The sequence below is a fragment of the Malus domestica genome, chromosome 07, assembly GCF_042453785.1.
Source record: "Malus domestica chromosome 07, GDT2T_hap1".
NCBI lineage: Eukaryota > Viridiplantae > Streptophyta > Magnoliopsida > Rosales > Rosaceae > Malus > Malus domestica.
In genome coordinates, this window is record NC_091667.1 from 35868372 (window position 1) to 35892072 (window position 23701).

Below are 23701 nucleotides of genomic sequence, written 5' to 3' on the forward strand. Positions count from 1 at the left end.
ACCGAAAACTAAAAACGAATAGTTATCAAATGAGTCATAGATTTTGAGAAAAAATACACGAACAGACTTCCATATCCAATCTAAAAAATCAGAATCCGACGTTCTGCAGAATTCAATAAATATATGATATACAAATCAATCAAAAATAAGAAGATTGTTTGCCAAGCACACCCAATTGAGCAAGAACCTTGGCAGCCAGAGATTTCATATCACTATTTTTCATCTGAGTGATATCCACTAATGCCATATGTGCTGAAGTTCCATACTTTAGATTCAACTCATTCACCCGAAAGATCATTTCCAAAGCCTTGAGAGACTTTCCTTGCAAACTGGGCACTTGTGAACTCAGCAATTTTATAATCGGAGCGATGGCTTTCACTTCATCGAGCACTTTGCTTCCATGCTCTATTCCTTGGTCATCAAGCAATGTCAAAAGTGCATCGAGAGAAGCTTCACAAGCTCCGAAATCTTCCTCACCAAGCAATTTCACAAGGGGTTCCACAGCATTGGCCTTTACTATGCAGAATGAAGATTCCACCGTACAGATGCCTTGGTGTGCAGGGCAGCCAAGTTCCAGTGCAGAGAAGCAGCGCAGGAAAACCGCGCGCTTCTTGATCGGCTTGCTCAAGCTTTTGGAGCTTTCTGATAGCTGTTTAAGTGAAATGGCGGCATATTGTTTTGTCAAAGAAGTTCCAGAAGTTAGTAGCTGCACCAGCACTGGTATAATACCAGCTTCAGCTATTTTTTTCTGCCATTCCTGATTTGTCGAAACTGTGAAATGACAAAGAGCTCCAACAGCACTCTCTGTTGCCCGCCTTCTATACAAGGCATCTCTGTTCCCATCAGTTAGACAATTGCAGATGATTTCAACTGCCTCAGCATCTACAAGCCACTGCGCCATCTGAGCGTCCTTTGGAAGATTAGCAATGATCCCCATTGCAGCAGCTATCTCCTCCACATCATTAGAACTTTTTATAATCCTTAGCAAGGTCTCGACGCACCTTTGACTTACATGCTCCAAGAATGTGCTGCCCTCGCCGTCTTCTGTCAAGGAAAGGAACAGATTCAAGGCATTTGCCCTCACGGTAGGGCTATCAGCTTCGCATAATTGAACCAATACTTGGACAGCAGAGAGCTGTGAATCACATGAAACATCATAGTGGCCATTAGCATGTACAGAATCACATGCCGAAAGAACAAAAAATGCGCGAGAAGTAATTGTGTTACCTGTCTCAACTTTAGTCTGATGTCAAAACCAGAAGAAGATTGGCACATTGCATGGAAGGTTTTGAGAATGTTTATTTGTATGTCAGGTCCGGTTAAAGATATTAGCGAAAAGAGCTTGAAGATTTCTTCTTCAGAGCCTAACAACGATACCTGCTCCTGTGCAGCTTCTTGTGTGGCGGTTGATGTGGCAAGGTGCATAATTGTCTCAGCTACCTGCTCGCGCAAGGTTGGCGATAATAAACTGTGAGAATACAAAAGTTCAAATAGCGGTCCAGCTGCACCTTCTCTAACCATCTGCAGGCCATTTTGTGGTAAGTTGGAGAGGTGAAGAAGAGCCTTGACGCCAACTTTCCTCTTTTCAGTATCACCTTGCGAAAGCAGTTCAAGAAGCTGTCCTAGTACCCCGTCTTTTACAATGGACAGTTTGTTGTGGTCTGTCAGTTCAATTTCCGACAAAGTTCTAGCCATAAGCATTTTAACATCTTCCACTCCTGCATCAAATTTAAGTTGTCACATTACACAATTTTGTAACATTTTCCGAACTATTGGAAGACCCCACTCTTAAGCATACCTGAAGAAAGAAGCTTCAACAAAGGTTTAAAATAGTTTGCTTTCGCCATCTGTATAATGTTCTGATCAACGAAAGACAGATTTTCTAGAAGCTCGTTTACATCTCGGATGACTTGACTATCTTCACTGCTTAACATTGTCACTAGGAGAAGTATGCAGCCCTGAACATTTCCCATTAAATCGCGTGCAGCCCTAGTTGCAGATAGTACCAGTAACAACTGCAATGCTAACTTGCTTTCTTCATTTCTACGTGCAAGCGAGCGGACAATAGATTCAAGTGCATTATCCACTTTTATGATTCTCCCCTGTTAAAAACATAATGAACTGGATCATATATACGAAATTCGGGAATGCCAATTATTGCCTCTACCAAAAAACTATTACCTATGTATCATCAAATACAACATGACAATTAGAAGGTACCTTATTTTCTTCACCATCTTTTGCAAGGATCAATACGATGGCAAGAGCACGCTTTCTTATTTCTCGACTTTTCGAACCAAGAAGTCTAATGAGGACAGGAATGTAGCCCTCAATTGTCACCCATTCACGGTGCAACTCCCTTTCCATGTAAAAGTTCTGCAGGTTATCTAAGGATTGAAGCACTTCTTGCTCCTGCTCTTCATTTAACTGGAGTTTCGGTTTAATAGAGACGATTGCAAAGATGGTATTCCTTTCCTTCCATTCTTCAATTGATCGTTTTAGTGCTTTGTTGGGCTGTAGAACTGAAGTGTCCACGGGAATACTGGTCACAGGACAGTTAGTGTTACCTTCTGCAAACCACTTCTCTATCTCGCTTCTCTCAAACGTGTGACGAGAGGAGGTTTCCACGGGATCCTCCATGATATCATGACTCAATGGACATTGAAATTTCTGAAGAGGTTCCAATGGTTGCTTACCTAAAGAATTTCTCTTTTCAAAATACTCCTTCTCTTTGTCACCAGCAGATGAAGTAGCATTAGCCTTCTCAAGCAAAGCAATGATCTGTTCCATTGGCAAATCTTCTTCCAGGTCTTTTCTATTCGTATCATCCAATTCACGTTTGAACTCCTCGAGTTCATTTTCCAATGCAGACTGATCATCGGAGATCCCAAGAGCCTCAGCAATTCGAACAAGCAAGTTCTTTGCGCGGGACGGATCAGCATTCTGTTCTTGTATTCCTAGCTCAAGTTTGTCCACAATCTCTTCCTCAGCCACAGCCGCTCGATACTCAACATCCAGCATATTCTTGCACAGCTTGCTAATCTGACTACTTATACCAGATGAAACATCCAACGACGCCAATGGGATTAGACCAAGCGCTCTACCAATCTCTTTTGTGCTTCTCTCTAGGGCCTTAACAATATTCCGGCAATTGATTAAGAGATACACCTTGTTTCTTTTGCTGCAATCTAGAGCTAGCTGCTTCGCGACTTCACCCTCTCGATTCAGAATCTTCAAAGCATTAGCCAAGCTTTCGGAACACTCAATATTCTGCTTTGACAACTCTTTCAGAATAGAAGAGGTCGGCTCCAAGTACATTGACAATACTTTGAAACTTTCTTTCTGAACGAGGACTTCCTTTCCTACATGTACGGTCTCAAAGAGTAATTCAGACACCTGAACGAATGAGGCACTGATAACACTATCATTCGCCATTTCTTTGTGCTCGAAAAATCTATGGATATAGACCCTCAGCTCCGTCCGAACCAAATTTCAACCACGAAAGATAAGAAGCGGCCCTTTGCTGGAAAATGCAAGCCTGCAGCTAAAAAACAGCATCGAGAAAATATCGGTTCTCTTCCCAACCGCAAATTACACAGAGTTGACCGAAAGGAGCACCAATGCAAAGCGAGTACAATTTTGGAATTCAAGGAGCAAGGCTAAAAGCTAAAAACTAAAAACGAAAGCTAAAAGCTAAAATAACCCTACCAAGGAAAACGAAAGCTAGAAGCTAAAAACTAAAAACCAAGAGAAGCGAAAGCTAAAAGCTAAAAACTAAAAACGTAATGGTAATCGACAGAAACAGATTCTCGTATTTTTGTTTCATCAATTTATCCTCCTAAGTTGTTTCATGGAAAACATCTTACCAACTCCAACTAATCACATAATCACATTCAAGTTCAACAAACAAGTGAAATAAATATATAATGAATTTAAACTAAGTTAATTTGATCATGCATGCTATATATTATGCTCTAATAATTATTTAAGGGAAAAATCCTACCCTTTATGCAGAATTCCATTTCTTTTCTGTTCCCCTCACTTTCTCAGCAACCAAACAGAAATATATAACGGTTCTTAATCAAAGAGAGAGAGATAGAGAGAGAGTAGTTGACCTGACATTAGAAGCCAACAAATATCTTCACCAAGCATGCAAGTTTCCGCGAAAACCCAAAAACCACAATGCTTTCGAACTAGAGCATCTTCTGTTCAGAAGCACGCTCTTTCACTTTCATGGAGTCTTTTCTGTTTCCCTGACTTTCTCAGCAACCAAACAGAAATATATAACAATACGGGTTCTCAATCAGAGAGAGAGAGAGAGAGAGATTTGACCTGACATTAGAAGTCAACGAATATCTTCACCAAGCATGCAAGTTCCAGCGAAAACCCAAAAACCACAAAGCTTTGAAACTAGAGCTTCTTCTGTTCAGAAGCACTCTCGTTCACTTTCATGGAGTCTTTCTCCGAGTCCAGAAAACGAAAGAATAACTTGTTTAATCCGGTAGAATTATTTAATTATTAATTTTTTGTGTTTTTTCCAAGCAGCCTACGTCGAGCGGGACATGCTAACTGACGACCGAGTCAACGCTGTTCGCTGACCATATGCTCTGCGGGCCCATGCTGCGAGAGAGCCATGCAGATTTTGCCACGTCATCGTAACTTAACCTTCCTGCCTACGTTGCGGATTTGGGTCTCGCTGTTGTAAACAAACGGGGTAGGCTTGTAGTCCATTGGATTGCGCGTCTACACTATACTATCTTATTTTGCCGGCTGGCATTTAAACGCCTAAGAGTTAGATCCAAGTTGTGGCCAGCCATGTAACGCTTAAGCAGAGTAACGATGAACGGAGATTTTTAGAACAGTGATGGATGTGAAGGTATGAGTGTATCTTGTGTCTGTCTTAGATAAAATAGTGTCGTGACATGAAAACCTACTAAAAAATCTCTCACAAAAATCTAAGAATAGGTCAATCAGCAATACTATAACAATTTAGTGACATTTTTATTTTATTTGTGAGTTCGATATCTGAAAATGTCTGAGTTCAATGCTAAATTTATGAACAGCTCATAGTACGACTTATAAATGCCCACCCTAATATCGTTTTCTCAATAAAGAAAAAAAAAAGGATCGATCCGATGGGTTCAAAACGGATCGCAGTAACGGCTCGATAAGTCTTGTACCCATCCAGGATGCCCAACCGGTCCAAAAATCCAAGCCCCATGCTATTGGGCTAGTTTAAAGTCTTCGCAGTAAGCCCAATTATATTTGGGCCGCCTTTTATTTTAGCCCAGACCCGACAGATTTGAGTCCGTAGCAGTTTCACAATCCCCCCCCCCCCCAAAAAAAAAGAGAAAAAAAATGGTGGTGCGTTTGTCTACTATTTCTCTCTCTCTCTCTCTCTCTCTCTCTCTCTCTCTCTCCTCTGTAAAAAGTGGAATTTGAGATGCGGGTGTGGTTTTTGAGGTCTAGGGTTTGAGATCTCGGAGGGCGGAAAAGCGACACTGAATCATTAGGCCATGGAAGAAGCAACTCCCACGGTGTTTTACGAGACACGGCGTCACATTACGAGGCCCTACACTCCCAATTACCCTCCTCAACAGGTTCTTAATTCTCTTTTAATTTTCTTCAATTTCAAGTTAATCGACTCCTTGTTTGCTTAATCACTCAATTAATCAAGTTCTTGATTTGTTTCCGTTTCCGATTGATTCACGGAGTTTAGGGAAATAATGGTAGCAGAGGGAGCTTTCGATCATTGCTTTCCCTTCCAGGTTCACTCTTTTTTTCTCAATATTTAATTTTTATTTGTTTTTTGGATGAATTATGGTGTTTGAAAGGTTGATCATGTTGCGGGAACGCGAATTGATTGAATTTGTGTTTCCTCTTGATCCATGAAGGTGTGAACCAGCTCAGAGAGAAATGGAGCGAATACAAGCAGCCAAGAAAGTTGAGAAAACTGGCATCTTTGTTTATTTCTCCGAGAGGCGAGCGCGTGGCTGTGGCTTCTGGAAATCAGATAACTATTTTACAGAAGGAGGACGAATACTCGAAGCCTTGCGGCACTTTTACATGTAATATAAGTTGTATTTTGCTGATTTTGTTGACCTTACATTTTCGGAATCACCAGCTTATCAGTATTAGGCGGGCATTGAATTTTTAATATGATATGCTGTTTTTTGTTTTCAAAGAATATGTTTGCATATTAAATTTGATTCCCTGCAAAGTTGAGGACTTTACTCATAAACTTGATTCCCTGCATTATATTTGGTTGCTATGCCCTTTTTCCAATGTACCCTGTAATGGTCAGCTGATATATTTGAAATACTAATACCCAGTTAGTAGTGGTATATAATAATGGTTTTGCTTTACGGAACACTTATATGTAAGTTCATTGTGAATTGGCCATGTCAGTCACAGTGTAATTTCATTGTAGACCATGGGGCCTCTAACCATAGTAGTCCACTGTATACAGTGATTCCGAATTAGGGCCAAAGACAATTAATTAGGAAACAGGTATTTTCAGAAAATTATGACAAGAGTTTGTAGAGTCACCCATCTTAATAAGGGCCAATGAGATTTGAAGTTGGTATAATTTTGTGGATCACATAATATGTGGATTCCTATTGGTTCTTCATTGTGACGTATTGAGATATGTATGCTTTAGAAATTTGGGTTTTCCCTTTTTATTTTTTCTTCATTAGATCCAAATTTGTATGTTACACTAGTACTGTTTTTTCGTTAAGATAGTTTCTAATGATTCTAATCTGTGCTCTATCCATCAGGTGGAAGCCTTACTTCATTTACAATAGGAACTTGGTCTGAAAGTCATGATGTTCTTGGTGTTGTTGACGACAATGATACACTGTATTTTATCAAAGCAAATGGTGACGAGATAACAAGGATTGCAAGGAGGAATTTGAAAGTATCTTTACCAGTAATTAGCCTGATTGTACAGGACAATTCTGATGTACAGAAATCTTGTCTGTGAGTACTTTTTTTTTCTGCCCGTAGCCCGTGCAAAAATTACTCATACAAGAACATGTCTTGATTTTCTGGTTTGAGGTTCAATTTTTTTGTTTTTTTTTTTTGGAAAAGTTTGATGTTCACTTGTTGAAGTTAATGAAATGTTTTCAGGTGTAGCTTTATTGTGGTTACCTCTGATAGTTCCCTTCAGCATATTGAGATTAGTCAGGATCCTAGTTCCTCAATATATTCTGCCCGCACCTCACATAATGGGTTAACTGCAAAGGGGCAGCTCTCTTGCAATGTTATCTGTGTTGACTACCACCCTGAGCTTTCTTTGCTTGCTGGTGTCATACTAAACTCAGGTTGCAACTCTGTCATGATTCCTACTTCTACTTTCCATTTAGCATATACATGGTTATACATGAAGTATTCATTTATGCAGGCCCTTATGTGGTTAATATCATTTCTTGCATATGTAGATGGGAAGTTTTAGATTAGAATCTTAAACAAATCTACTGCATTAGTTTTTGCATGAATCTGGATGATCGGGTAACTTTTGTTGATGGCCTTATTGTTAATGGTAACTCTTTTGTTTTTTGAAGAACGGAAGAACACTTCAGATGTTGTTGTTGGTTGAATATTTGCATATCATGCTGCTTTCTTTTGCTATGACTTTCAGAGTTGGTTGCTAGCCACTGTGTTCATTGGCTATAAAGAACTTTTTTTGTTGCTTTGGGACTTCGATCTAAGTTTATTTCATATGCAAAAAAGATATCGACATTATGTTATCAATTAGTTTATATAAAACAATTGAAAATAATGTAATATATGAGCTAGATTACTTATTAATTAAATAATTATGTTCTTCCAGGATCTTGTTATCTTTCTCTTTGGCGTAGAAGTAGGATGATTGATCTGGAGCAGCTTGTTACCATTCAATTTGAGGGTTTTTATTCGAAACCAAAAGGAAGTCAGCTAGTATATCCAAAGGTGCTAATCTCTCCACAAGCCAAATTTGTTGCTACTTTAGATGTCACTGGATGCTTGCACATATTTAAGCTGGATAAAGAATCCTTTTCACTTTCCAATTTTACATGCAGAGAGAGATGCAAGTCACAAGTGACTGATAATTTGTCAAGTGGAGAGGGGGAATATTTAATTGACATTGTGGATTTTACTTGGTGGTCTGACCACATCCTTACTTTTGCAAAAAGGTGTGGCGTTGTTACCATGCTTGACATCCTTAGTGGCTTGAAAGTTCAGGAAAATGAAACTGTATATTCTAAGCCGGTTATAGACAGAATAAATCTGTTTCAAGGAAACCTGTTTCTTTTGGAGACGGTGTCATCCGAAGAGAGATCTGACTCTAAGGAACGTAATGATTCACATGGTATGGAGCATATTGTAGTGGACAGCCTTGACCATATTGACATTTCTTCGTTGAACTGGAGCCTTGTATCATTTTCTGAAAGATCTATCATGGAGATGTATAATATTTTGATTAGAAATGAAAAGTATCAAGCTGCCTTGGAATTTGCTGATTGTCATGGGTTGGATAAAGATGAAGTTGTAAAGTCACAGTGGTTGCAGTCAAGCCAAGGACCAAAGGAAATAAGTACCTATTTATCAAAAATTAAGGACAAAACTTTTGTACTCTTCGAATGTGTTGGCAAAGTTGGACCTACAGAAGATGCTGTGAGGGCCTTACTTGCATATGGGCTGAACCTAACTAACCAGTATGGGTTTTCTGAATCAGAAAAGGATGAATGTAGCCAAATTTGGGATTTTCGTATGGCTAGACTTCAGTTATTACAATTCAGAGACCGGTTGGAGACCTTTCTTGGGATAAACATGGGCAGGTATCATAATCTTCCAAAGCTATATTTTCATGTAAGCAAAATATTAACCTACAGTTGAATGACATAGTTTTACGCAGGTTTTCAGTGCAGGAATATAGCAAATTTCGAGCTATGCCTATAAGTGAAGCTGCTGTTACGCTTGCTGAAAGTGGGAAGATTGGGGCCTTAAATCTCCTGTTCAAGCTTCATCCTTATTCACTGGCTTCTTGCGTTTTAGAGATTTTAGCTGCTATCCCTGAAACAGTTCCTGTACAAACATATGGGCAGCTTCTTCCTGGGAGGTCTCCTCCTACAAATGTAGCTGTGAGGGAAGAAGATTGGGTTGAATGTGAGAAAATGATAAGTTTTATTAACAGATCACCCAAGGACCATGAGATTGGTATCCAAATCCAGACCGAACCTCTACTGAAGCAGTGCCTAGGATCAGTTTGGCCATCAACTAATGAACTTTCAATGTGGTACAAGAAGAGAGCTAGAGATATTGATAGTTGTAGTGGACAGCTAGATAATTGCATTTGCTTGCTTGATTTTGCTAATCGCAAAGGTGTATATGAGTTGCAGAGGTTCCATGAGGATGTCTCATACTTGCACCAACTTATTTATTCTGATGACAGTAGTCCGGAAATAAATTCCAGCTTGAGTCTTGTCACGTGGGAACAGTTCTCTGACTATGAGAAGTTCAGATTGATGCTTAAAGGAGTTAAAGAAGAAAATATGATTGCGAGACTACATAATATGGCAATTCCATTTATGCAAGATAGGTCACAGGATCAGGTGGCAGATAACCATCAGACAACAGAGCATAACAAGGCTGAATCATTTCTGGTTAGATGGCTGAAGGAAACTGCTTCCGAGAATAAATTGGATATCTGCTTGCAGGTAATAGAGGAAGGGTGCAGTGATTTTCAGAGTAACAGCCTATTCAAGGATGAGGTTGAAGTCATAGACTGCGCTCTGCAGTGCATTTATTTGTGCACATCTACTGATAGGTGGAGTACAATGGCAGCCATATTATCAAAGCTTCCACAAATGCAAGGTGTTTGCTTCTTTAGAATTATGGTTTGTGTGATAATCAATCAGATATGATTTTGTTTTTGCTTAAGAATGTTTACCTTTTATCTTTCCGACTGAACAGGTAGTGAAATATATGTTGATGGACTTGACAGAAGATTGAAATTGGCAGAAGGCCACATTGAAGTAGGGAGGCTCCTGGCATTTTATCAGGTCTGTATTCTTTCTTGAAAGGGAGTGTTTTTCTTGGTATTAGGGTATTGATGTTTTGCATTTAATCAATTTTCATGTGTTTTCAGGTGCCAAAGCCCTTGAACTTTTTTCTAGAGTCTCATGAAGATGGAAAAGGTGTAAAGCAAATTCTTCGTCTTATCCTTTCAAAATTTATACGTCGACAGCCTGGTCGATCAGATACTGATTGGGCAAGCATGTGGCGTGATATGCAATGCATTAGGGAAAAGGCATTTCCTTTTCTGGATCTGGAGTATATGTTGATGGAATTTTGCCGAGGACTGCTGAAAGCAGGGAAGTTTTCTCTTGCTAGGAATTATCTAAAGGGTACAAGTTCAGTTGCTTTAGCAACAGAGAAGGCTGAAAATCTTGTCATACAAGCAGCAAGGGAGTATTTCTTCTCAGCTTCAAGTCTTTCTTGTCCTGAAGTAAGTATAAAGATGCTAACGTTTGCTGTTGATTTATGATATTCAAGCCCGAAATGATACATTTTAAACATTTTGATGTGGTAGCACATCAATACTTACTATTGTATTAATTAACTGTGTACAACTTTTTTCAGATCTGGAAGGCTAAGGAATGCCTCAATTTATTTCCAAGCAGTAGAAATGTCAGAGTAGAATCTGATATTATCGATGCACTTACAGTTAGACTTCCCAGTCTTGGAGTGACTCTCTTACCCATGCAATTCAGGCAAATAAAAGATCCAATGGAGATAATCAAAATGGCAATCACATGCCAAAGCGGTGCATATTTACATGTTGATGAACTCATTGAGATTGCTAAACTTCTTGGATTGAGCTCTTCAGACCACATATCTTCTGTTCAGGAAGCTATTGCCAGAGAAGCTGCGGTTGCTGGTGATCTCCAATTGGCCCTGGACCTATGTCTTGTTTTGGCTAAGAAGGGGCATGGTCACATTTGGGACTTATGTGCTGCAATAGCAAGGGGTCCTGCGCTTGAAAACATGGATATGAATTCTCGAAAGCAACTACTGGGTTTTGCTTTGAGCAATTGTGATGAGGAATCTGTGAGCGAGTTGCTCCATGCATGGAAGGACCTTGATTTGCAAGGTCAATGTGAGACATTAATGATGTTGTCAGGGACAAAATGTCCAGATTTCTCAATTCAAGGTTCCTCGGTTATTACAGGTCCAGTCCATGGTATTCAAGATATAATCAACCTAAAAGGTTGCTTAGAAATGGTTGAGGGAGCTAGTTGTGATGATCAAGAAGTTCATCTTGGTAACATAAAAAGTGTACTTTCTACTGTTGCTAAAAACTTGCCTGTTGAGAATGGAACCAATTGGGAATCTGTTTTGAGAGAAAATGGAAAAATTTTGACTTTTGCTGCTCTGCAACTTCCATGGCTGCTTGAACTAAGTAGGAATAGAGAACACAGTAAGAAGTCAATTGGTAACTTGATTCCTGGAAAACAATATGTCAACGTAGGAACACAGGCTCTAGTGACAATTCTGTCCTGGTTGGCGAGAAATGGTTTTGCTCCTACAGACAATGTTGTTGCGTCTCTGGCAAAATCAATTATTGAGCCACCTGTTACTGAAGAGGAAGACATAGTGGGTTGCTCCTTTCTGTTGAATCTGTGGGATGCTGTTAATGGGGTTGAAGTGATAGAAGAGCAGCTTAGAACAAGGAAGGATTACCAAGAAATTTCTAGCATCATGAATGTGGGGATGACATATAGCTTGTTGTATAGTTCAGCACTTGAGTGTGAAGATCCTAAACAAAGGAGGGAGCTGCTACTAAGGAAATTTAAAGAAAAACACACTCCACCTACTACTGGTAATCTGCTATACTTATTTACAATTTGCTACGCAATCATCTTGAAGCTCCATCAGTCACCAAAAGAAGGCCTAAATACATTTTTTTTTATCATGTCTTTCACCTTTTTGGTCAACATTTTTCCAATAATGAGGGGTTCATGGTTCATGGTTCATGGTTTCTTATGTTGTTTTATTGCTTTCAGAGGAAATTGACAAATTTGATAAGGTACAGTCAACCTTTTGGAGAGAATGGAAATTGAAATTAGAAGACCAAAAGCGTGTCGCAGATCGATGTAGAGTATTAGAGAAAATAATCCCTGGCGTTGACACAGCACGCTTTTTGTCTCGGGACTTCAATTATATTGAGAGTGTTGTTCTTCCCTTGATTGATTCTGTCAAGTTAGAGAAGAAGCACATTTTGAAGGACGTTTTAACATTAGCTGATGAATATGGCTTGAACCGTGCACAGGTAGGCAGCTTTATAGGCATACATCTTTGAATACATTAACATAGAGACAACTGTTTTTCCCATTGAGTGATAGCGATCTATTTTTTCCTTGCAGGTCTTTGTACGTTATCTGAGTTCTGTCCTTGTTTCTGAGGTTTGGACCAATGATGATATTACTTCTGAAATTTCAGAATTTAAAGGAGAAATAATTGGCTATGCTGTTGAAACCATCAAAGCTGTGTCATCTATTGTATACCCTGCAATTGATGGATGCCACAAGGTGCGGCTTGCTTACATCTTTAGTCTGCTTTCTGACTGCTACTTGCAACTGGAAGAAACCAGAAAAGAATTACCAATTATACACCCTGATCAAGTGCATTTATCTGGTTTTGGATTATCTCGTTTTTACAAGTTAATGGAACAAGAGTGCAGAAAACTCTCCTTTGTTGCGAACCTTAACTTCAAAAATATTGCTGGTTTAGGTGGTTTAAACTTTAAGTGCTTAAGCCATGAAGTGTACATGCACGTATATGATAATAGCTTGGAAGCCTTGGCAAAGATGGTAGAGACACTTGCCAGTATATATTCCGACCCATTGTCGGAGGGTCTGATAACATGGCAGGATGTCTACAAACATTATATTTTGAGTTTGTTGGCAACTTTGGAAACCAAAGCTGGAACTGATACGGTCACCAAAAGCACTGAAAACCTTCAAATCTTAGTATGTCAACTTGAGCAGAGCTATGAATATTGCAGAAAGTATATTAGACTCTTGGCACGTCTAGATTCTCTGAACATTATGAAGCGGTATTTCACAATAATCATACCTCTTTTGGGTTCTTCTGGGACTCTACCAGACAACTCAGCATGGCAAGAATGTCTAATAATTCTCTTGAACTTTTGGATAAGATTGATTGAGGAGATGAAGGAAATTGCATCCCATGAGGACATTGGAGAAAATCTCAGGCTCAATCTAGATTGCTTAGCATGTTGTCTAAAGGTTTTCATGAGGTTGGTAATAGAAGACACTGTCTCCCCAAGTCAAGGCTGGGCTACAATTGTCAGCTTTGTCAATCATGGTTTAATTGGTGACTCTGCTTCTGAACCTTATATGTTCTGTAGAGCCGTGATTTTTTCTGGTTGTGGGTTTGGAGCTGTGGCCGAAGTATTTTCCCAAGCGGTATTAGGGGGTCCAATGGGTTCCACTGTGGCCGGAGACACTGAAATCCAGGAACTTCCCCTTCTCTACTTAAATATTTTGGAACGCATTTTGCAGGATGTGGTTGCCCATGGATCCCAGGAATATGAGAACTTATATCAGCTGTTATCTTCCTTGAGTAAATTAGAAGGTGGTTTAGAAGAATTAGATAGGGTCAGGCATTTAGTTTGGAAAAGAATGGCCAAGTTCTCTGAAAACCCGCAGCTTCCGGGGTCAGTTCGAGTTTATACTTTAGAGCTTATGCAATACCTCACAGGTAAAACCATCAAGGGTTTGTCTGCTAGTATACAATCTAATGTTACGTCGTGGGAAGGATGGGACGAGGTGCACTTTGCAAGTAAAAATAGTGAGACCGCTAATCAGGGGTCGGCAGACCATAATGATACATCTAACAGGTTTACAAGTACATTAGTTGCCCTCAAATCGACACAGATTGTGGCAACTATATCACCCACCATGGAAGTTACCCCTGACGATCTCTCAAATCAAGAAACAGCTGTTTCTTGCTTCCTGAAGCTGTGTGATGCTGCTCAAACATATTCCCATGTTGATTCTTTGCTAGCTATGTTGGGAGAGTGGGAAGGGTTTTTCTCGGTGAGGGAAGATAAGAAAGCCTCTGTTGAAGCTCCTGAGGCTGGAAACGACTGGGATGACAACTGGGACGAAGGCTGGGAAAGTTTCCAGGAAGAAGAACCGCCTGTTAAAGAAAAGGAGACTTCCCTGTCCATTCACCCTTTGCATGTATGTTGGTTGGAGATTTTCAAAAAGCTTGTAAACCTCTCCCAATTTAACGATGTTCTAAGGCTGATTGATCAGTCCGTAACGAAATCTAATGGGATATTGCTCGATGAAGATGGCGCGAGGAGCTTGAGCCAGATTGTTCTTGAAAGAGATTGTTTCATGGCTTTAAAGCTGGTGCTGTTACTGCCTTTTGAATCACTACAGTTACACTGTTTGGCGGCTGTTGACGACAAGTTGAAGCAAGAAGGCATCTCTGAATCGATTGGCGGTGACCATGAGTTATTAACGTTGGTACTATTCTCCGGGGTTTTGCGCACCATCATCTCCAACTCTTCGTACGGAAACATCTTCTCTTATATCTGCTATTTGGTCGGGAACGTATCCCGCAAGTTTCAAGCAGCCGAAGTGCAAAACGAGAGATGGCCGTTGCTTTTCAGAAGAATACTCTTCCCCTGTTTCATATCAGAGCTTGTGAAGGCGGATCAGCAACTTCTAGCCGGACTCGTTGTCACGAAATTTATGCACACAAATGCATCGCTCGGTCTTGTTAATGTTGCGGAGGCGAGTGTCAGTCGGTTTTTGGAGGTGGCGCTCCGTGTGCTACATGACCCGCTTGATGAGACACATTCACCGGAAGCATTGAACAATACTGTTGATAGTTTGAGAGGCAAGTTGGAAAATCTGATCCGGAGTGCCATCTCATTGCTTCCAACTAAAGTGGGATGAAAAGGCATGAACTTTATGGGACAGGTGTAAGTGGTTTTACTATTTATTGAGTCACATGTATTTTAAATGGATATTTAAGCCGAAAATTGAAATACAAATGGACACAAATTGTTCTTTCGCCGAAACGTGGCTTCATTTACAAGAATATTAACAAAAATTCTTAATATGAATTTTCAAAACCTCACGGTACGGTAAAGGTGAAAGCAAATAGATTTTATTACGATTCTTATGTGAATTTGCGAAATAGCTAGAATTTGGGATGGTTAGACTGCATTTTTTAATCTTTTATTTTTACGAAGTATTTTTCGTGATAGTTAAGAGTAATTTTATAAGTCAATTGAAAATGGCTTTAACATTTGTTGAGCCACAATTTTTTTTTAATAGAATCGAATATTTAAAAATAAATTGTAGTGGGCCAAAAAAAAACATTGGTTAAATGGGACTCCTATTTAGAATATAAACAAAAAGTTTTGCATGAATTTTCAAAACTTCATGTGCCACCAAGGTGAAAGAAAATAAATTTTATAATTATTTTTGTACAAATTTGGAATATTGTTGAGAAACCGTAATGACTACGTTTTTTTTTTTTTTTTTTTTTTTTTTGAGGAAAATGCAATTTTTTTGTCTTTGTAAAATATTTTCCGTTTATAAGGCAATTGAAATCAATTTTACCATTTATTGAGCTACTATTTTAATAGAATATTTAAGCCTAAAACTAAAAAATAAATGGATAAAAGTTGTAGTCGGGCACAACACATTGTTGAAATGGGACTTTATCTACAAGAATTTCAACAAAAGTCTTACATGAAATTTCAAATCCTCCTTGTGCGATGAAGGTGAAGACAAATAAATTTGTGTACAAATTTGCAAAATCGACTAGAAACCGTGATGGATAGCCAATGTTTTTGTTGAGAAAATGAATTTTTTTTATTTTTGCGAAATATTTTTCTCCATAATTAAGAGTAACTTTATAAGGCAATTAAAAATGGTTTTACCATTTATTTAGCCACAATTTTTTAATAGAATATTTAAGCCGAAAACTTAAAAATAAATAGACAAAATTGTAGTGTGGCCCAAAACATACCGAAAAGCGACTCTATCTACAAGAATATTAACAAAAGTCTTACATGAATTTCAAAACCTCACGGTGCGGAGAAGGTGAAAGCAAATCAACTTTATGCCGATTGTCGTACGAATTTGCAAAATGGTCTAGAAACCGTGATAGTTAGCCTGCGTTCTATGAGCCACAAATGTATTTTTAATAGAATATTTAAGCTGAAAACTAAAAAATAAATGGACAAAAATTGTAGTGTAGCCCAAAACATTATTGAAACGGGACTCCGCCCTTAATAATACCAACACAAAGTCTTATATTAAATTTCAAAACTTCATGGTGAGTCAAATTTGCAAAACCAACTAAAAACTGTGAGTTACCCCATGTTTAATTTTTGTCAAAAATGCAAATTTTTTATTTTCCTGAGCATTAAGTTAAACTTTTTAAGGAATTTGGAAGCAGTTTTACGGTTTATTGAGCAACAAATGTATATTTAGTAGAATATTAAGCCGAAAACTAAAAAAATAAGCGAAAAATATAGTAGTGACACACATGACATTGTCAAATGGGGTTCTACATTCAAAAATCTCAACGGAAAGTCTCATCTTAATTTTCAAAACTTCACAGTGAGGCAAAGGCGAAAATAAATAGATTGAACGGTGATTTATGTACGAATTTGCAAAACCGACTAAAAACCGTGAGTGTTAATCCACGCTTTTTCTGTAAAAAAATGCAAATTTTTTTATTTTCTCAAAATATTTTCAGCGATGATTAAGGAATTCTTTACAATGTATTCAGAAGTGGGTTTACGATTTATTGAGCAACATGTGTATATTTAGTAGAATATTTAAGCTTAGAAGTAAAAAAATAATTGAAGAATATAGAAATGTTAAAATGTATATTTAGTGTATATATTTTAATTTTTTTAAAATTATAGATGTTAAAATCACCTGTAGGTGAGGTTTAAACAAAAAATAGCAAAATTTAGTTTTGTTAAATAGCATTTGACCCTCTTTTGGTTGACAAAGAGAGTTATATTAATATGTATAGATTTTAGATAAAAGAAAAACTAACAAAAAAAAAGCAGGTTCAAATATCTTTAAATTTAGGTTTTAAATCGTTGATTACAAGTGTTTAAATACGAATTATAATAGATTTTGCACGAAAAAATATATTTTGATGAACATGAATGTGATAGTTTGTTGTAGTGGTAAGGGAAATAAAAGAACAATGTACAAAAATATTCCAAATTCTTGCAAGTGGTAGCCGGTACCTTGCTAGCGACAACTCATGTGGATAATCAAAAGCAAAGTACTGACCGTATCTAGATCGTCAGAAAAGATAATTCGTTGTATGAATTCAAATTCTCTCCGTGGTGAGAGACCTCCTGAGTGAGTGTTTTTCTCCCCTTGGTGGGAGCTTGTGGCCTGGGATTAGTTATTGCTGGTCTGCTTGGTGTTCTACTGCGCTGTGGTGGATCAAATTTCAGATCCGCTGGAGGTTCTCGATTGCGACCTTTTCAGAGGAGGACGGGGATCTTCAATACGGGTCAGGGAAGAGTTAGTTCCATCTAATCCTTATTAAATTTGGTTGGTGTAAGTGTTATTTCCTCGGTGGGTAGGTGAATCTCTTTATTTCTGCTGGGTGCTTTAGGGGGGTGGTTGTGTTAATTAGGGTTTCTGGTGGGCCTTCGTGTGGGTGGGGAGTTACTTCCCCTTTTATGTTTTTTTTTGGGGATTTCGTCTGGGTATAGGTGTTCTGATGGGGAATTTTTGTCTACTTTGGTATTTAGCTCTCAAGGCAGGTTTGGTGAGAAACTTTAATGCTGTTTTGGCTCCTAATTGGTCCTGGGTTGGTTCTGTTTTCCATTTGTGGTTGTTTCTTCTGTCTCAGCAGTTTATTCTCGGTGTTCAGAAGCCTCAGAGAACAGATCATCGGGTGTGTGAGTGGGAGTGTTACGGGATGGCACGGCAGGAGGTTGAAGACTTGGCTGTTCAATTAGAGCTCAATATGGAATTATCTTCTATGGCGCAGGGGGTCAAACTGGTGGGAGCTGCGTTGGTTAATCGTCCTTTAAACCGGTGGGGAGTTCGGAACATTCTGAGAGCCTCGTGGAAGGATTTGGGTGAGATTGAGGTGAAATGGGTTCGTGACAATCTGTATATTATCTCTGTCCCTGATGACAATGTGGCTACACGTATTGTTAGTCAAGTTCCCTGGGCGGTTATGAAACAGAACTTTTCAGTGTGCAGGTGGCATGTGGAGTTAGCTCTTGAGGAAGTTCAGGTGGAGTTCCTTCCATTCTAGGTTCAGATCCGTGGAATCCCCTTAGGCCTCACGTCTGAGAAAAATGTGAGACGACTTGTTCGAGATGTGGGAACATTTCTGGAGTTGGAAGATCTTTCTAAGGCCCGTGGTTTTGTACGAGTTCGTGTTGTTGTTAACTCGAAAAATCCGCTAATCCCCGGATGCTGGCTTTCTAGAGGGCAAGACACGGAAACGTGGGTGGAATTTAAATATGAAAGGTTGCAAGATTTTTGCTACAGATGTGGGCGAATAGGGCATGCAAATACTGAGTGTTCCTTTGAACCTCAGAAGGGTCATGCTGCAGGTTACGGGGAATGGACAAAGGCGGCTCCGGTTCGTGATGTGGTGCTTCCCACGAAAAGGGTTGCTTCGGGGGATGGGGAACACAGGGTGGCGGGAGCTGTGAGGCAATCTAGACGGGTTGTCACGCAAGTGGGCAGCCAAGTTGAACCCCTAAACGAGCCAGGGGAGGGAGTTCGTGGTGCTGGCAGACTTATGCAAAGTGATTCTCCTCCGCGTTCGAGTGGGGAATCTAAGAAATGGCGTCGGAAGGGTAGGTCAGGAGGGGAGAAGGTTCCTTCAGTTCATTTACATCCTGTAGCAGTTGGTGGAGTTTTGGACCATCATGAGGCATCACCTGTGTCGTATCATAGTAGTTTTGGGGGTTGTTCTGCTGGCACGGTTGAGGAGCTGCAGGGGGGAGATATAGGGGAGACAGTTGCTAGTCCCGTGAAAAGAGGTAGTTCGGAGGCGGTTGGGGAGCCAAGTCAGGTTTCGTTGAAAAAAATCAAAATAGTTACTAATCCTCTGGAGGTATGTGATGGTTTGGAGGTGGGGGTGGAGAACGAGCGGATTGATTTGCTAGACCGTGATGAAGGGATATATTCGATAGGTGGTGGCGGCTGGCCTTTAACAGCCGCACGATCACCATGAGTTATATCTTCTGGAACTGCCGTGGTCTTGGGTCGGACACGGTAGTTCGAGCCCTGCATGGGCTTATTCGTAAGTATCGGCCCTCTATGGTCTTTCTATCGGAAACGAAAATGAAAGACCATAGGATTGATGGAGTGAGGCGCAGATTGGGTTTTCAGAAGGGATTCAATGTTCCTCCTGTTGGTAGATCGGGGGGATTGAGCATCTGGTGGGGTGAGGATTTAGAGGTAAATATTCAGATGTCTTCCAAGCATGTCATTGATGCTTGGGTTCGTTTAGTGGATGAAGCTTCTTGGACTCGTGTGACTGATGTCTATGGTACTGCTTATCGGGAGGAGAAAGCTTCTTTTTGGGAGTGGATGAATCATCAGTTTAGTCCATCTTCGATCCCTTGGATATGTGGTGGGGACTTTAATGAGTTCCTTTGGGAGTCGGAGAAGTCCAGTGGCTCGCAAGTGTTATATAATCGGCCTCAATACCTGGCCACTTTCCTGAATACTGCGGAGCTCAGCGATCTTCATTTTCATGGCTCACCATTTACTTGGCGAGGAAGGCGTAATGGTGAATTGGTGGAGGAACGTCTTGATAGAGCTTTGTCTAACCAGTCCTGGCAGGAGTGCTGGCCTAATACATTGGTTATTCATGGCACTGTCATTGGGTATGTGGGTTGATCGTTGGTTACCTTCTCTGACTTTGGGTCATCCTCTGCCGGGACAGGTGTCTGTCACTAGAGATACTCGGGTTGCTTCTCTTCTGTCGACTTCTCCCCGTATGTGGAATATTGATTTTCTTCTTCCGTTTCTTTCGGTGGAGGAGAGGTCTGCGATTTTAGCAACCCCACTTGGCGATGATATGCAGCAGGAATGTCTTGTTTGGCCACACACTCGTAATGGAATGTATGTTGTGCGGTCTGGATATCATTGGGCTAGATCTTCTCGTCAGCTTGTGGTGCCTACCCGTGCGTCCTCATCGTCCACGTTTCATTCGCAACTTTGGATGCTGATCTGGAGGTTAAAAACTCCTCCAAAAATTAAACATTTCATGTGGAGGCTTGCCCACGGGGCCTTGGCTACGTTTGAGAATCTCTATGTGCGGAAAATGGCTTCGTCCCCTCTGTGCCCGATTTGTCAAATGCAGGAGGAATCTCTGGAGCACATTTTCTTGTTGTGTCCTTGGGTGGAGCCTATTTGGTTTGGAGGTATGCTAAATCTCAGAATTGATAGATCTTCAATCTCTTCTTGGTTAAATTGGTTCCTTTCCGTTGCTTCTCGTCGTTATGGATCAAAGGAGGAGCGAAGTGAGATTATTTCTTATATTGCTTTTTCCTGTTGGCATATTTGGATAGCCCGCTGTAATTTTTTGTTCCAGCATGTTACTCTCAACCCTCATCAAATTCTTATGGCCATTCGCTCTGCTCGCCGGCTCTTTTTTTAAGCGAAGAGTGCACCAGATCTTGCTTCGTCTGTTGAGCTGCCTCAGGTTGGTCCGGAAGCTAGATGGACTCCTCCTCCCCTCCATTTCTTTAAGGTAAATGTTGATGCTAGCTGGTCTTCTTCTTCTTCGTCGGGTTTCGTTGGGGTTGTGATCAGGACAGATGGGGGGCTGTTTGTGGCTGCCAGGCGGGAGCATATCTCTGCTCCTAGTGTTGCTTCCGCGGAGGCTTTGGCATTGGTGAAGGGGTGTGAGCTTGCCGCGGGTTTGGGTCTTGGCAGTATCATTGTGGAATCTGATTCTAAGGATTCCATCTCTGCTTTAACGGCGTCGTTAGAGACGGGCAGATGGGAGGCTTTTCCTACCTTAGCTATTGCTAAACGTTTGGGAGAGTCCTTTCAGGACTGTCGCTGGACTTGGGTTCCAAGATCAGCAAATCAAGCGGCGGATCTGTTGGCGTCGCGTACCTGTACGGAGATGTGCAATTTATGTTGGGTCAACCGACCCCCATCTTCGTTGGTTCATGTCCTCGATAAAGACGGCTTGCCTTGTCCCCATTGAGTTGTTGGGTTGTTGGGGACGACAGTGGATCTTGGTGATACTGTCTGTTTTTTCATCCCCTTTATTGCTTGGTTTGATTTTTGGTTCCTGTTGGCCTTCCTGATGGCCTTCTGTGTTCTCTGTGGCATCTGTGCCCTGGTTCTCCTTCCCTTAATGAAGTTTTGAACCTTGTTTTTCAAAAAAAAAGTACTGACCGTATCATTTTCTATTTTTATTGCTTTTTTCTTTTTCTATTGAATTTTTTTTACCTTCCTACCTTACTTTATTATTTTTTATTTTCACGCAATATTTTCCTTGAGCATTAAGGAAAACTTTATAAGGCATTTGGAAGTGGATTTACTACTTATTGAGCAACAAATGTATATTTAGTAGAATATTTAAACCAAAAACTAAAAAATAAGTAAAAATATGGTAGTGAGGCCCAAACCATTGTAAATTGTTCTGCCCTCAAGAATACCAACGAAAAGTGTTACCTTAATTTTCAAAACTTCACTAAGAGCGAATATGAAAATAAATAGATTGAAAGATGATTTAGGGCGAGGATTGGTAGTATGGTACCGATCTTTCCCTATTCTAATTTACTTACTTTATTTGAGCAACGACTATTAAATTCAAATATCTTTAAATTTAGACTATAAATCGTTGATTACAAGTGTTTAAATATGAATTATAATAGATTTTATATGAAATAATATATTTTGAAGAACATGAATATGATAGTTTGTTGTTAAGGTAATCGAAATACAAGAAAAATTAACAACAAAAAAAAAAGAAAAAAAAAGGAAACATTTGAAAAGCAGGGATCGTTATGATACTAGCGAGTAGCGACTTATGTGAGGTACAGTCACTACCTCACTAGCGGTAGCTCTTATTTTCAATCGGTAGAAACATACCGATCATATCATTTTCTATTTTATTTATTTATTTTGTACTTTTTTTTCTTTTTCCGTTGAATTTTTTTTCTTCCTACCTTACTTTATTTAGATTCAAATTTCTTTAGATATATATCTATATCCTTGTTTTGCTGCCCATCTTTCGTGCGCGGAGCCCCCCTCCCATTTTCTGTGAGCAGAGCTCACCTCATTTTGCGTGCTCAAAATCCGTCTCGTTTTACGAGCACAGGGTCTGCCTCATTTTTTGAGCGCTCGGTGTGCCTCGTTCTGTGTGAGCGGAGTTCGCCTCGTTTTACTTGTGTCGAGCCCGCCTAACACATGTTTTTTTGTTAAAAATGCAAACTTTTTTATTTTGCGAAATATTTTTCGTGAGCATTAAGAAAAACTTTTTAAGGCATTTGGAAGTGGTTTTATTGTCTATGAAGCAATAAATGTAAGTTTAGTAGAATATTTAAGTCAAAAACTAAAAACATAAATGAAAAAGTAGTAGCGAGGCCCAAACATTGTTAAAATAGGGTTCCATCCTCAAGAATATCAACGAAAAGTCTTAATTTTATTTTTTTAAACTTCACGATGAGGCGCATGTGAAAATAAATAGATTGAACGATGATTTATGAACGAATTTGCAAAACCAACTAAAAACCGTGAGTGTAAGTACTGATGTACTTTTATAAAAAGTGGGTATAAAAAAAAGCTGAACTCAAAAAAGTGTTTGGTAAACACATAAAAACAACTTATTTTCATAGTTTTGGGTTAAAAAAAAGCTGAAAACGTGAAGTAGCAAAAATGAGTTTATTCTCACAGCACAGCAGAAGCAGTTTTTTTTTTTTTTTCAAAGCACAGCAATACCAAACCAGCCAACCCTTTTTTATGAAAAATGCCAAATTTTTATTTTCTCGTAATATTTTCTGTCAGTATTATGGAAACACATTATAAGGCATTTGGAAACAATTTTACGGTTTATTGATACACAAATGTTTTTTTAGTAGAATATTTAAAACGAAAACTTAAAAATAAATGGACAAAAATTGTAGTGTGGCACAAAATATTGTTGAAACGAGGTCTCCATCTATTTAGAATATCAACAGTCTTATATGTCAAACCTTTTTGTGCTACGAAGGTGAAAGAAAATAAATTTTACAACGATTTTTGTACAAATTTACAAAATCGCAGAGAAACAGTGATGATTAGCCCACGTTTTTTATTGAAAAAAAATGCTAAATTTTTTATTTCTACAAAATATTTCCCGGTATGAATAAAAGTAACTTATAAGATAATTGAAAGTAGTTTTACCATTTATTGAGCTACAAATATATTTTTAATAGAATATGTAAGCCAAAAACTAAAAAATAAATTGGGCAAAAATTGTAGTCGGGCCCAACACATTGCCAAAACTGGACTTCATCTACAAGAATATCAACAAAAAATCTTACATGACTGTTCAAAACCTCATGGTGCGATGGAGGTGAAAACAAATAGATTTTTGTACAAATTTGCATAATCGACAAAAAACCGTAATGGTTAGCCAACGTTTTTTGTTT

The 23701-nt window shown here is 39.3% G+C and overlaps 2 protein-coding genes across 5 annotated transcripts; one reads left to right on the forward strand and one right to left on the reverse strand.

The window, feature by feature from the left end:
- Window positions 1-19: 19 nt before the first annotated feature.
- On the reverse strand, window positions 20-4509 carry LOC103439916 (U-box domain-containing protein 43-like). 4 transcript variants are annotated; one of them, XM_070825531.1, is made up of 6 exons: window positions 4333-4486; window positions 4116-4245; window positions 2221-3538; window positions 1799-2102; window positions 1228-1718; window positions 20-1135 (listed from the first exon to the last, which is right to left on the reverse strand). In XM_070825531.1, exons 3-6 carry the CDS (start codon window positions 3433-3435, stop codon window positions 140-142), a joined length of 3006 nt encoding a protein of 1001 aa, XP_070681632.1. In that variant the 5' UTR covers window positions 3436-3538; window positions 4116-4245; window positions 4333-4486; the 3' UTR covers window positions 20-139. The 4 variants fall into 4 exon arrangements, with proteins under 4 accessions (XP_070681632.1, XP_008376780.1, XP_008376779.1 ...); XM_008378558.4 differs by having other exon boundaries at window positions 4116-4509; XM_008378557.4 differs by having other exon boundaries at window positions 2221-3544; window positions 4116-4486.
- Window positions 4510-5350: 841 nt separating this feature from the next.
- On the forward strand, window positions 5351-15254 carry LOC103439915 (MAG2-interacting protein 2). Its single transcript, XM_008378556.4, has 12 exons — window positions 5351-5600; window positions 5720-5768; window positions 5895-6068; window positions 6780-6981; window positions 7132-7325; window positions 7835-8822; window positions 8900-9858; window positions 9958-10046; window positions 10133-10492; window positions 10627-11866; window positions 12051-12316; window positions 12411-15254. The coding sequence occupies exons 1-12, from the start codon at window positions 5517-5519 to the stop codon at window positions 14979-14981; spliced, it is 7176 nt and encodes a 2391-aa protein (XP_008376778.2). The 5' UTR covers window positions 5351-5516; the 3' UTR covers window positions 14982-15254.
- Window positions 15255-23701: the final 8447 nt, after the last annotated feature.

What these genes read in the sequence shown, in the direction of transcription:
- LOC103439916 (XM_008378558.4), bottom strand. Translation starts at nt 3,435, where the DNA reads ATGGCGAATGATAGTGTTATCAGTGCCTCATTCGTTCAGGTGTCTGAA. An exon ending in GTTGAAGCTTCTTTCTTCAG is followed by an intron (nt 1,719 to 1,798) that starts GTATGCTTAAGA and finishes AATTTGATGCAG; the next exon opens with GAGTGGAAGATGTTAAAATG. An exon ending in TCAGACTAAAGTTGAGACAG is followed by an intron (nt 1,136 to 1,227) that starts GTAACACAATTA and finishes TGTGATTCACAG; the next exon opens with CTCTCTGCTGTCCAAGTATT.
- LOC103439915 (XM_008378556.4), top strand. Translation starts at nt 5,517, where the DNA reads ATGGAAGAAGCAACTCCCACGGTGTTTTACGAGACACGGCGTCACATT. An exon ending in AAAGCTTCCACAAATGCAAG is followed by an intron (nt 9,859 to 9,957) that starts GTGTTTGCTTCT and finishes CCGACTGAACAG; the next exon opens with GTAGTGAAATATATGTTGAT. An exon ending in ACACACTCCACCTACTACTG is followed by an intron (nt 11,867 to 12,050) that starts GTAATCTGCTAT and finishes TATTGCTTTCAG; the next exon opens with AGGAAATTGACAAATTTGAT.